Source organism: Coregonus lavaretus (assembly GCF_964263955.1).
Source record: "Coregonus lavaretus genome assembly, chromosome: 13".
NCBI lineage: Eukaryota > Metazoa > Chordata > Actinopteri > Salmoniformes > Salmonidae > Coregonus > Coregonus lavaretus.
Window position 1 is genome coordinate 35819763 of NC_140000.1, and position 13442 is coordinate 35833204.

At 43.4% G+C, this 13442-nt stretch overlaps 1 protein-coding gene across 5 annotated transcripts in view; it reads right to left on the reverse strand.

Annotated features, from left to right (window-relative positions):
• Positions 1-1624: 1624 nt before the first annotated feature.
• The window catches only part of LOC311139577 (polycomb protein SCMH1-like), a 52799-nt gene continuing 40981 nt past the window's right edge, over positions 1625-13442 (reverse strand). For all 5 annotated transcript variants that reach the window (XM_084174482.1, XM_084174478.1, XM_084174479.1 and 2 more), the window contains 7 exons: positions 13230-13356; positions 12745-12945; positions 12267-12434; positions 11939-12064; positions 6095-6214; positions 5729-5862; positions 1625-3953 (listed from right to left, as the gene is read on the reverse strand). In XM_084174482.1, coding sequence (XP_084030608.1) covers positions 3825-3953; positions 5729-5862; positions 6095-6214; positions 11939-12064; positions 12267-12434; positions 12745-12945; positions 13230-13356 — 1005 coding nt within the window. In that variant the 3' untranslated portion in view covers positions 1625-3824. The remainder of the gene's footprint in view (positions 3954-5728; positions 5863-6094; positions 6215-11938; positions 12065-12266; positions 12435-12744; positions 12946-13229; positions 13357-13442) is intronic.

Below are 13442 nucleotides of genomic sequence, written 5' to 3' on the forward strand. Positions count from 1 at the left end.
TGACCAAAAAATACGTATTTTCAACATCCATAAAATACTTATTTTCAATGTCTGGAAAATACATATATTCAACGTTTGGAAAATACATATTTTCAGCTTTGATCAGAACTGAAAATGAACCTGATTTAAACGTCTGGAAAATACGTCTAAAATACATATTTTCAACGTAATTTTGCTCAATGGGCAGGGAATTTCCTAGTCGGGTCTTTCCGCCAAGTCTCTGGCATCCCCACTAGAATATCACCATCAGTTAGCTAAACCTGTGGGTGAGTCAGATGGCATTCTGTTAACGTCACAGTCTCTGCTCACCTCCCTGTCAGCAGTTTAAACCTGACTCACTCATGTTTGTTCAGTGTTTATGAAACTCACATGATGTGAGCACAACATAAAGAGCAAGGAGCTGGGAGGTCTATAAATAGCCCTATTTTCATGAATGACACAGTGGCTACTATTAGACATCAACAAACATAGCCTATACCCTTGGATGAGCCTTGCACACAGGCACACAAATACACACACAGGAACAGTCTAACAGACACGCACGCACATACACACACACCTCCCTAATCGGCACGGTCAGTTAACCCTCACATGCACTTTCCTGTTTTTGCTGTGAGGATGTGGTTACAGCCGCACTTTTAATGCTTCTGCTACAAACAATACATGTCATGCACACAGGCCTAACTCTCATTCACACTTTAATTCATTGGAAGACCTATCACTTCAAATGAATATCACTTTCCTAGTAAGCTATTTTGTCAGTGAAATGTGAAAATAATAGGCTACCTTTGATGTAAGCATTATGTTAAAATTTGCTTTGGAGAATCTAGCTCACCAGTTGGAAAAGAGGTACTAGATTCAATAAGCACCCAGGTGTTATGCAACATATGGGCTAATTAAGTTGTAGCATCACTTGGGACACCTCAAAGGCAAAAACTGTATGCAAATAGTATGTCCTCTGTAAATAACATGATTGTGAGTTAAATTGGGCTTCTAATTCCGACTAACTTACTCATGGCAGAACATGTGCATGAGCCTCAAGGAGAGGAAGCAAGGGGACAGGACTGAGTAAATCTGGATGGATGGAGCTCACCTGCCCCCTGTTGGCCAACTGTCGTCCATCTAAAATTTCCTGGAGCAATGAAGAGTATGATTTCAATATTCACTCAATCTTGAGCCACTATACCAAAACTGAAAATGTACAAAAACAATTACTGCATAACTCTTCATGCTATTTACTCATCTTGAGACTTTGGCCTAGATTTAATCAGATCAAGCATTAATGTCGATAACTGAGGTGCAACTGTGTAGGAGATGTCAAATCGGTGAGCAGCTGTTCATGAAGCCACACCCATCCCATTTGTTAGAAGTTCAGAACGAGAAAGTGTAGGCTATATGGAAATTACACTCCAAATGAAAATGTAAATTACATCTCACATTCCAGTGTTCGAACTTGTAAACAAGGCTTCACAGGATTTATCGTAATGGCAATGTCCGCTATAGATATAACGCCAGGAGCCGCTTGTGGATTTGACAGCTCTAACACAGTTCCACCTCCGACACCGCCAAAAAACCGCTATGCCAATATTGTTTACAAATTAAGAAAGTATGACTGACAGAGACCAACAGTTATATCTTTATTGAACATTAATGCGTATGATAAAGCTCTCAATGTATGAACTCTAATAATATAGTATAAAAATAAAAAAAGTACAAATAACGAGTCATTGTAAACATCCATAACAAGATAAAAGCAACATAGTATATCATGTCAGTATTTCTTCAGCACAGTATAATGTGTTTTGATAATGTATAATGTCATGCTGTTTGAAAACCATGCCTCCAAACGAAACTTAATTCAGAACAAATCCCAAACAGCTGGGAAACACCTAGTGTTTTTTTCTGGAATTAATTACACTGAACAAAAATAGAAGTGCAACAATTTCAAAGACTTTACTGAGTTACAGTTCATATAAAGAAATCAGTCAATTGAAATAAATTCATTAGGCCCTAATCTATGGATTTCACATGACTGGGAATACATATATGCATCTGTTGGTCTCAGATAGCTTAAAAAAAATACAAATAAAGTAGGGGCGTGGATCAGAAAACCAGTTAGTATCTGGTGTGACCACCATTTGCCTCATGCAGCGCGAGACATCTCCTTCGCATAGAGTTGATCAGGCTGTTGATGTTGTCCCACTCCTCTTTAATGGCTGTGTGAAGTTGCTGGATATTGGTGGGAACTGGAACACGCTGTCGTACACGTCGATCCAGAGCATCCCAAACATGCTCAATGGGTGACATGTCTGGTGAGTATGCAGGCCATGGAAGAACTGGGACATTTTCATCTTCCAGGAACTGTGTACATATCCTTGCGACATGGGGCCGTGCATTATCATGCTGAAACATGAGGTGATGACGGCGGATGAATGGCACGACAATGGGCCTCAGGATCTCGTCATGATAAAATGCAATTGTGTTCATTGTCCGTAGCTTATGCCAGCCCATACATAACCCCAATGCTACCATGGGGCACTCTGTTCACATTGACATCAGCAAACCACTCGCCCACACGACACCATACACTATCTGCCATCTACCCGGTACAGTTGAAACCCTCTGTGAAGAGCACACTTCTCCAGCGTGCCAGTGGCCATCGAAGGTGAGCATTTGCCCTCTGAAGTCGGACACGACGCCGAACTGCAGTCAGGTCAAGACACTGGTGAGGACAATGAGCACAAAGATGAGCTTCCCTGAGACGGTTTCTGACAGTTTGTGCAGAAATTATTCGGTTGTGCAAACCCACAGTTTTATCAGCTGTCCGGGTGGCTGGGCTCAGACGATCCCACAGGTGAAGAAGTCTGATGTGGAGGTCCTGGACTGGCGTGGTTACACGTGGTCTGTGGTTGTGAGGCCGGTTGGACGTACTGCCAAATTCACTAAAATGACGTTGGAGGCGGCTTATGGTAGAGAAATTAACATTCAATTATCTGGCAACAGCTCTGGTGGACATTCCTGCAGTCAGCATGCCAATTGCACGTTCCCTCAAAACAGCAGCCTTTTATTGTCCCTAGCACAAGGTGCACCTGTGTTATGATCATGCTGTTTAATCAGCTTCTTGATATGCCACACCTGTCAGGTGGATGGATTATCTTGGCAAATGAGAAATGCTCACTAACAAGGATTTAAACAAATTTGTGCACAACATTTGAGAGAAATAAGCTTTTTGTGCGTATGGATCATTTCTGGGATCTTTTATTTCAGCTCATGAAACATGGGACCAACACTTTACATGTTGCATTTATATTTTTGTTCAGTATACATATTTCGTACAAAACGGCAAGTCCTTATTTTCAGGGAGGGTACAAAAAATGAAAGGTACTTGATCAAACAAAAAGAATGTGATCAAAAACAATGTAATAAAGACTCTGGCCTAAAATGGCAATTACAGTAAGAAATGGCTACACACAGGGAGGGCATCATTGGTAGAGGTTGTTGTAAGAGAATATGGAATAGAAAAACAGGCGAGTAACATGATGGATGAGGAGATGTGGGCGAGTCAGTCAGTCTGCATATCCCATGCTTCCGTAGGGCTGGATTGTGCCACAACAGAAATAAAATGTAAAAAAGAGAAGTTTGCCACAGGGCTTCTTAGATGCGGCAGAGAAAGGGGAGGGGGGATATATGACACCAGGTATCGTAGCCTAGTGGCGGATGCTACATGTGATGGTCAGTCCAGTAGTATGCAGTGCATTATATCCTGTAGAGGGGAGAAGGCGTGAGTCGTAGTAGTGGGGTGGGGTGGGGGGATGCTGATGAGCTCAATAAGGGCATCCATGTTTGAGCCTGTCGATGTGGAATGTGAGTTTGAGGGCAGGCCCGAGCTTCAAGCCCATGTATTTCATCATCATGTCGCTGCGTAGTAACAGGAGGGCTTTGCCATCAATCTCCTGCAACACATTGGAGTGGGATAACATTTTAATTTGCTATGGAGGGATATGCTATGTTCATTTGCTATGGAGGTTATAAACTCAACAAACGACTGAAAAAATCCTTCCACTAAAAACAATGGCATAACATACAGTGCATTCGGAAAGTATTCACACCCCTTGACTTTTCCCACATTTGTTACGTTACAGCCTTATTCTAAAATGGATTCAATTATTTTTTTTACTCCTCAATCTACACACAATACCCCATAATGACAAAGCGAAAACAGCTTTTTAGAAATGTTTGCAAATGTATTAAAAAACAAAAACAGAAATACCTTATTTACATAAGTATTCAGACCCTTTGCTATGAGACTCGAAATTGAGCTCAGGTGCATCCAGTTTCCACTGATCATCCTTGAGATGTTTCTACAACTTCATTGGAGTCCACCTGTGGTAAATTCAATTGATTGGACATAATTTGGAAAGGCACATACTTGTCTATATAAGGTCCCACTGTTGACAGTGCATGTCAGAGCAAAAACCAAGCCATGAGGTTGAAGGAATTGTCCGTAGAGCTCAGAGACAGGATTGTGTCATGGCACAGATCTGGTGAAGGGTACCAAAAAATGTCTGCAGTTTGAAGGTCCCCAAGAACACAGTGGCCTCCTTCATTCTTAAATGAAAGAAGTTTGGAACCACCAAGACTCTTCCTAGAGCTGGCAGCCCGGCCAAACTGAGCAATCGGGGGAGAAGGGCCTTGGTCAGGGAGGTGACCAAGAACCCGATGGTCACTGAGAGAGCTCAAGAGTTCCTCTGTGGAGATGGGAGAACCTTCTAGAATGACAACCATCTCTGCAGCCCTCCACCAATCAGGCCTTTATGGTAGAGTGGCCAGACATGCATTTTACTGAGGAATGGCTTCCATGACAGCCCGCTTGGAGTTTGCCAAAAGGCACCTAAAGACTCTCAGACCATGAGAAACAAGATTCTCTGGTCTGATGAAACCAAGATTGAACTTTTTGGCCTGAATGCCAAACGTCATGTCTGGAGGAAACCTGGCACCATCCCTACGGTGAAGCATGGTGGTGGCAGCATCATGCTGTGGGGATGTTTTTCAGCAGCAGGGACTGGGAGACTAGTCAGGATCGAGGGAAAGATGAAGAGAGTAAAGTAGAGAGAGATTCTTGATGAAAACCTGCTCCAGAGCGTTCAGGACCTCAGACTGGGGCGAAGAGTCAGCTTCCAACAGGATAACGACCCTAAGCACACAGCCAAGACAACGCAGGAGTGGCTTCGGGACAAGTCTCTGAATGTCCTTAAGTTGCCTAGCCAGAGCCCGGACTCTAGAGAGACCTGAAAATAGCTGTGCAGCGACGCTCCCCATCCAACCTGACAGAGCTTGAGAGGATCTGCAGAGAAGAATGGGAGAAACTCCCTAAATACAGGTGTGCCAAGCTTGTAACGTCATTCCCAAGAAGACTCAAGGCTGTAATCGCTGCCAAAGGTGCTTCAACAAAGTACTGAGTAAAGGGTCTGAATACTTATGTAAATGTAATATTGCAAATTTATAAAAACCTGTTTTTGCTTTGTCATTATGGGGTATGGTGTGTAGACTGATGAGGGGGAAAAAAAACAATTTCATCAATTTTAGAATAAGGCTTTAACGTCAAGGGGTGTGAATACTTTCCGAATGTACTTTAAGTGTCCTTCTATGCTGAGTGTTCTGTCAGGCTGATACGTACATAGAGATACAATAGGATACTACTATTCTATTAAATTCTGTGGATACGTACATGTTTTCTGAAGAGGTCTGCGTGGGGGGCCAGTAGGGGGTCTATGTCTCTGATGAACTGCATGACGTCCTCCACCGTCCACAGGTTGGGGTCCTGGTCACTGGGCCGAGGGCTCTCTCTTAAACGCTCAGAGCCTGTGTCGGATGGCGGGTCAGAGTAGAGATACAGAGGAATATTAGTCACCAATCACCCGTGGGTTTCGTTATTATGGGATGAGGAGCAACTCCATTTAAAGTGTTACCGAAAAGCCATACACAAACCATAAATAATCGTAATTTTCAGCTTGGCTAAAAATTTTAACAAATCCACTGGACAATATCATTTTTGCCTTTAATGACATGCACTGCATTAAAGATGATCCCCTACCTGAAGACTTGAGATTTAGCAACTTGGTGGGGGACCGCTGCCCTGTCGAGCCTGGGGACAGGGGGCTCTTCTTTAAGTGCTCCGACTCCCCTACACCGTTCTCCATGAGGAAGGGCTCACCTGGAACAACATGGAGAGGAGAGTCAATGACAAGGCCCAAGTGACACACCTGTAGCCTGTAGTTTAACTGTAGTCAAAAAGTTTGCTTAGTGGGACATTACTGGCTACACCTAGGCCTGTTGCGGTGACCGTATTACCGCCACACCGGCAGTCATGAGTTATGACCGCAGTAAAATTCCATGTGACCGCTGAGTCACGGTAATCTCCTCTTATGCACTCTGGACATGCTTTGGTAGTACCCAACTTGCTAACGACCATCAGGACCTAATGGCCTGGTACTCAGGGCTCTATTGTCCCTCTAACATCAATGCAAATGAAATCGAAAATCACATCAAACACTTCAAAACAGTATCGTGCTTTTAAAACTCACCTCACTGTGATGATCAATTTGAAGAAAGAAGTTCAACAGCAGGTTGAAACTGTGTAAAACATGGTCGTTGTGGATGTTGTTTCAAAGCCTAACACAACAAAATGGACAGCGCTTCTAAGGTGATTTATTCAAAACCACAATACGCATTTGAGCTTATGCATACGCATAGGCTTATGATCGCAAGCCCGAAAAATACCTGAATTAAAATGATGATTGTGCCGTTACACAATACATAGCCTACCACATATTACACATGGCAAAAAAACATAAAACAAAACTGTTTTAAGATGTTTTGGATATTGGTCTAGCCTATACTCCAAAATTAAACACATTTGAGTAATCGCCTTTGAGTATGGACTGTATTATTATGCATACTGGATGGACTGGTTACCTATTATGCTACGCTCCAAAATGTCAATCCACGAGTCTGGGAGAGAAAATATAGCCCTAGGCGATGCTGTTGGTTGTGCAGGGTGGCTTACAGATAAGCCTACAATTATAGTGAATTTGTATTTGATTTTGAATAGCCTAGTAATATGGCATTTTTTCTATATTTGCATAATTAATTAGGTGACACATTACCTTTCGCTATACAGACTACCTCACCACCATGCATTTCCATCTCCTCCTCTCTCTCCTTTATTCCTTTCTCGAGCGTGCAGAGGGGCTGTCAACAGTTTAGTGGAATATGTTTTGTTGCGAAAACATGTTACCATCGATGTTCCCGAACAGATTTCACTTGGTTTTCCAAAATAAGCACCGGGCAGCTGCAGGAACAGGGTTGGAGAGCCCATGGCATACAGAGTTTTGGCGGAATATCACCTGTCGCGCAGGAAGAGCATGCTCCTCAAACAGTGGTTGATTCATGGAGTGAAATAAGTGTTCTTATATTTATTTCTCAGCTGCTCATATTAAGCACAGCTCCGCTATAAAACCGAAGTAGCCTACCAGGCATAATTGAAAAACGGATTGGCGGGAAAGCGCAAGGCCTCCATTCGCTATTCGAGTGCATGCAGGTGACATGTCTTTTTCCCCTGCCCCTGTTCCTGCCCATTTTTTACATATTAGTAAAGACAAGATTAAATTGAGAATAGTCTGGTGGGTGAAAATATGGTCACTTGATGAGAGAACAGCTGTGCAGCCTGAGGCAAGGAACAGTGCAAGCTTTTTTGTGTGACACTCTCAAATGATAAATAGTTGCATCATGCAACCCATATGTTTTGATTTGTAAGACATTCTAAGGTTTGTATCATTCACAACTAAAGTTGCCAAATAACTCTAAACCTAGCGTATAGGATCTGTTTCAAATGATCACTTTTACGCTCAACACAACCACTTCATATGCGCACTCGCTCTGGAATGGGAAAAATATCCTTTCTATTTTATTCAGCTAAGTTCAATTATATAAAATCATTTAATACAAAATAATGGCACAGGACTTACTGTGAGGGAAAAAAGTATTTGATCCCCTGCTGATTTTGTACGTTTGCCCACTGACAAAGAAATGATCAGTCTATAATTTTAATGGTAGGTTTATTTGAACAGTGAGAGACAGAATAACAACAAAAAAATCCAGAAAAACGCATTTTAATGAGGGAAATAAGTATTTGACCCCTCTGCTAAACATGACTTACAGTGGGGAAAAAAAGTATTTAGTCAGCCACCAATTGTGCAAGTTCTCCCACTTAAAAAGATGAGAGAGGCCTGTCATTTTCATCATAGGTACACGTCAACTATGACAGACAAAATGAGAAAAAAATTTCCAGAAAATCACATTGTAGGATTTTTAATGAATTTATTTGCAAATGATGGTGGAAAATAAGTATTTGGTCAATAACAAAAGTTTCTCAATACTTTGTTATATACCCTTTGTTGGCAATGACACAGGTCAAACGTTTTCTGTAAGTCTTCACAATGTTTTCACACACTGTTGCTGGTATTTTGGCCCATTCCTCCATGCAGATCTCCTCTAGAGCAGTGATGTTTTGGGGCTGTCGCTGGGCAACACAGACTTTCAACTCCCTCCAAAGATTTTCTATGGGGTTGAGATCTGGAGACTGGCTAGGCCACTCCAGGACCTTGAAATGCTTCTTACGAAGCCACTCCTTCGTTGCCCGGGCGGTGTGTTTGGGATCATTGTCATGCTGAAAGACCCAGCCACGTTTCATCTTCAATGCCCTTGCTGATGGAAGGAGGTTTTCACTCAAAATCTCACGATACATGGCCCCATTCATTATTTCCTTTACACAGATCAGTCGTCCTGGTCCCTTTGCAGAAAAACAGCCCCAAAGCATGATGTTTCCACCCCCATGCTTCACAGTAGGTATGGTGTTCTTTGGATGCAACTCAGCATTCTTTGTCCTCCAAACACGACGAGTTGAGTTTTTACCAAAAAGTTCTATTTTGGTTTCATCTGACCAAATGACATTCTCCCAATCCTCTTCTGGATCATCCAAATGCACTCTAGCAAACTTCAGACGGGCCTGGACATGTACTGGCTTAAGCAGGGGGACACGTCTGGCACTGCAGGATTTGAGTCCCTGGCGGCGTAGTGTGTTACTGATGGTAGGCTTTGTTACATTGGTCCCAGCTCTCTGCAGGTCATTCACTAGGTCCCCCCGTGTGGTTCTGGGATTTTTGCTCACCGTTCTTGTGATCATTTTGACCCCACAGGGTGAGATCTTGCGTGGAGCCCCAGATCGAGGGAGATTATCAGTGTCTTCCATTTCCTAATAATTGCTCCCACAGTTGATTTCTTCAAACCAAGCTGCTTACCTATTGCAGATTCAGTCTTCCCAGCCTGGTGCAGGTCTACAATTTTGTTTCTGGTGTCCTTTGACAGCTCTTTGGTCTTGGCCATAGTGGAGTTTGGAGTGTGACTGTTTGAGGTTGTGGACAGGTGTCTTTTATACTGATAACAAGTTCAAACAGGTGCCATTAATACAGGTAACGAGTGGAGGACAGAGGAGCCTCTTAAAGAAGAAGTTACAGGTCTGTGAGAGCCAGAAATCTTGCTTGTTTGTAGGTGACCAAATACTTATTTTCCACCATAATTTGCAAATAAATTCATTAAAAATCCTACAATGTGATTTTCTGGAAAAAATATTCTCAATTTGTCTGTCATAGTTGACGTGTACCTATGATGAAAATTACAGGCCTCTCTCATCTTTTTAAGTGGGAGAACTTGCACAATTGGTGGCTGACTAAATACTTTTTTCCCCCACTGTAGTACTTGGTGGCAAAACCCTTGTTGGCAATCACAGAGGTCAGACGTTTCTTGTAGTTGGCCACCAGGTTTGCACACATCTCAGGAGGGATTTTGTCCCACCCCTCTTTGCAGATCTTCTCCAAGTCATTAAGGTTTCGAGGCTGATGTTTGGCAACTCGAACCTTCAGCTCCCTCCACAGATTTTCTATGGGATTAAGGTCTGGAGACTGGCTAGGCCACTCCAGGACCTTAATGTGCCTCTTCTTGAGCCACTCCTTTGTTGCCTTGGACGTGTGTTTTGCGTCATTGTCATGCTGGAATATCCATCCACGACCCATTGTCAATGCCCTGGCTGAGGGAAGGAGGTTCTCACCCAAGATTTGACGGTACATGGCCCCGTCCATCGTCCCTTTGATGCGGTGAAGTTATCCTGTCCCCTTAGCAGAAAAACACCCCCAAAGCATAATGTTTTCACCTCCATGTTTAACGGTGGGGATGGTGTTCTTGGGGTAATAGGCAGCATTCCACCTCCTCCAAACACGGCGAGTTGAGTTGATGCCAAAGAGCTCGACTTTGGTCTCATCTGACCACAACACTTTTACCCAGTTCTCCTCTGAATCATTCAGATGTTCATTGGCAAACTTCAGACGGGCATGTATATGTGCTTTCTTGAGCAGGGGGACCTTGCGGGCACTGCAGGATTTCAGTCCTTCACGGCGTAGTGTGTTACCAATTGTTTTCTTGGTGACTATGGTCCCAGCTGCCTTGAGATCATTGACAAGATCCTCCCGTGTAGTTCTGGGCTGATTCCTCACCGTTCTCATGATCATTTTAACTCCACGAGGTGAGATCTTGCATGGAGCCCCAGGCCGAGGGAGATTGACAGTTATTTTGTGTTTCTTCCATTTGCGAATAATCGCACCAACTGTTGTCACCTTCTCACCAAGCTGCTTGGCGATGGTCTTGTAGCCCATTCTAGCCTTGTGTAGGTCTACAATCTTGTCCCTGACATCCTTGGAGAGCTCTTTGGTCTTGGCCATGGTGGAGAGTTTGGAATCTGATTGATTCATTGCTTCTGTGGACAGGTGTATTTTATACAGGTAACAAACTGAGATTAGGAGCACTCCCTTTAAGAGTGTGCTCCTAATCTCAGCTTGTTACCTGTATAAATAAAATACACCTGGGAGCCAGAAATCTTTCTGATTGAGAGGGGGTCAAATACTTATTTCCATCATTAAAATGCAAATCAATTTATAACATTTTTGACATGCGTTTTTCTGGATTTTGTTGTTGTTATTCTGTCTCTCACTGTTCAAATAAACCTACCATTAAAATTATAGACTGATCATTTCTTTGTCAGTGGGCAAACGTACAAAATCAGCAGGGGATCAAATACTTTTTTCCCTTACTGTATAAGCATATCTTGTCAGCTAAATGAACAAGCCTACAGCCTTTGGCATGGAGCATACCCAGATAACATACAGTATTGCCAACTCACATTCTGTTCTTCTGAAATACATTTTCTTCATATCATGTTTCTCTAGACCTGACTAAAATAAATAATGGATTTGTTGTGATGGTGTATATTAAATGTAATATACACCATCACAATAAATCCATTATAGTCAGGTCTAAAGTAACATTATGATATGAAGAAAATGTATTTCAGAAGAACAGAATATGAGTTGGCCTACTGTATGTTATCTGGCTATGCTCCATGCCATAGGCTGTAGGATTGTTCACTTAGCTGACAAGATACAAGCTGCTGATGCACGAGCCTTTGGAACATCTACATTTAAAAAAGTATAATCTTAGACTTGTAGATGTTCCAAAGGCGCGCGCATCAGCAGCTTGTACGCGGCTTGTATGCAGCTTGTATTCGTGGAGGCCTGGAGATGCTAAACATGTTTATGTTAATTAACGGTCAATTACTGTGAGACCGGCAGACTTTTGCATTACAAAAACCGGCTAACAAAATGTCATGACCTCCACAGTCCTAGCTACACCCTAAAATAAGAGTTTTTGCTTGTACACAAATGTTTTCCATTTGTTTGTCCCATTACAGGTGCATGTTTCTATTTTTATCAATCAAGTTATTCTAAATGGAGCTTTAAGGATTTCCTAAGGAGTTCCTAAGGAGCTGTACCTTCCGAGGAGAAGCAGAGGTTTTTGGCCAGCTTGTGGGGGATGGGGCTGTAGTAGGAGTCTTGAAGGAACCGCTTGGAGCCTCTGCCTGGACCTGTCGTGAGCCCCTCCCTAAAACTTCTCCTTTCTGGAGGGTGTAGTAACAGAAAAGAAAAACTGAGGGGTGAAAAGTAAATACCTACATACTTGACTCAAATCGACACTGTTACAATGGTGAAAAGGCCAAAAACAAAACAGACAACCCTTTTCTGTCCTGAACCAACAGAAAAGCCAAGGTTATGCCCCAGTACAGTGTGTGTGTGTGTGTGTGTGTGTGTGTGTGTGCTGACCTGGGTAGGTGTGGCTGTCGTAATGCAGGCCCCCACGGGGGACGGGCTGGCTGCCAAACAGAGGGTCACAGTAGAGGTTGTGACAGAGTTTCTCCAGGAAGCGCAGGACGTACGTGACGCTGTTGACCGTGGGCAGGGTGAGGGTATGGTGCTGTTGGTCAAAGTGGGCTGCATGGGTCACAGAGGGCAAGGGTTAGGCTCAGACAGCCAATACTGTTCCTCACACTTAGCAGCAATGCCAAGTGAAAAGGAGATATAGAGCTTTTGGTTTGATCAATTTCAGGAAAAAAGGATCTACCAGTCTGTTTTAACAACTGGTCCTGATGTAGTGCACAGGGATGCTTGAAATAAATGAAGGAAAAATCATATTTTTTAAGGAAATGCAAAGACCCTTTGATTATCTCTATAACCAAACTTCTAATAAAGCTTACAGAAAACATAGCCCATACAGAAAGCAGGTACCAGTCCCAGACCTTACCTGATATGACCTCTCCTCCGTGACCTGGCTTGAGGCAGGAGAAGACAGAGCTCTGGTTGTGGGCACAGTCCACACAGGCCTGGACACACTGCTGTAGCACCGAGGAAACCCGGCCTGGACCAAAGTGGTCGGGCAGCTGCTGCACCCGCCAGCCGTCCAAGTGGGGGCCCACCTTCCCATACTTGTTCAGGTATACACACACTGTGGGACACGTAAGTAGATGCCGGCAGTCACGCACACAAACAACAGAGGCATTTAACATTCAGCATGTATACCACTCCGGCTGAAAAGGGCAGATTCGACTTAATGCTCCAAACATATTTCTTTAAACAAATATTACATTTTCATCAATGACTGACTCACAAGGATGTCCGAGTGCATACAAGTATTCATAATAAAAGTTGCATTGCGCTCCACAGAAATCCATATGAGGGTTAATTGCAGTGATGGAGCACTACTTTGTGTGTGTGTGTGTGTGTGTGTACCTGTGGCGGCCTGCAAGGCAGCGCTGGGGATGGTGGCGTTGTCCAGGGGCACCGTGCTGGTGTCTGGCTCTGGCATACTGCTGGTGGGGGAAACGGGCACGGGGTTGGGCACCACCCGCGGTTTTCTCTGTTCACACAGACACACACACACACAACGTTTAGTGGGGTGGTATGTGCTCATCCATAAGAAACACTTGTCCCAGGTGCTGGATT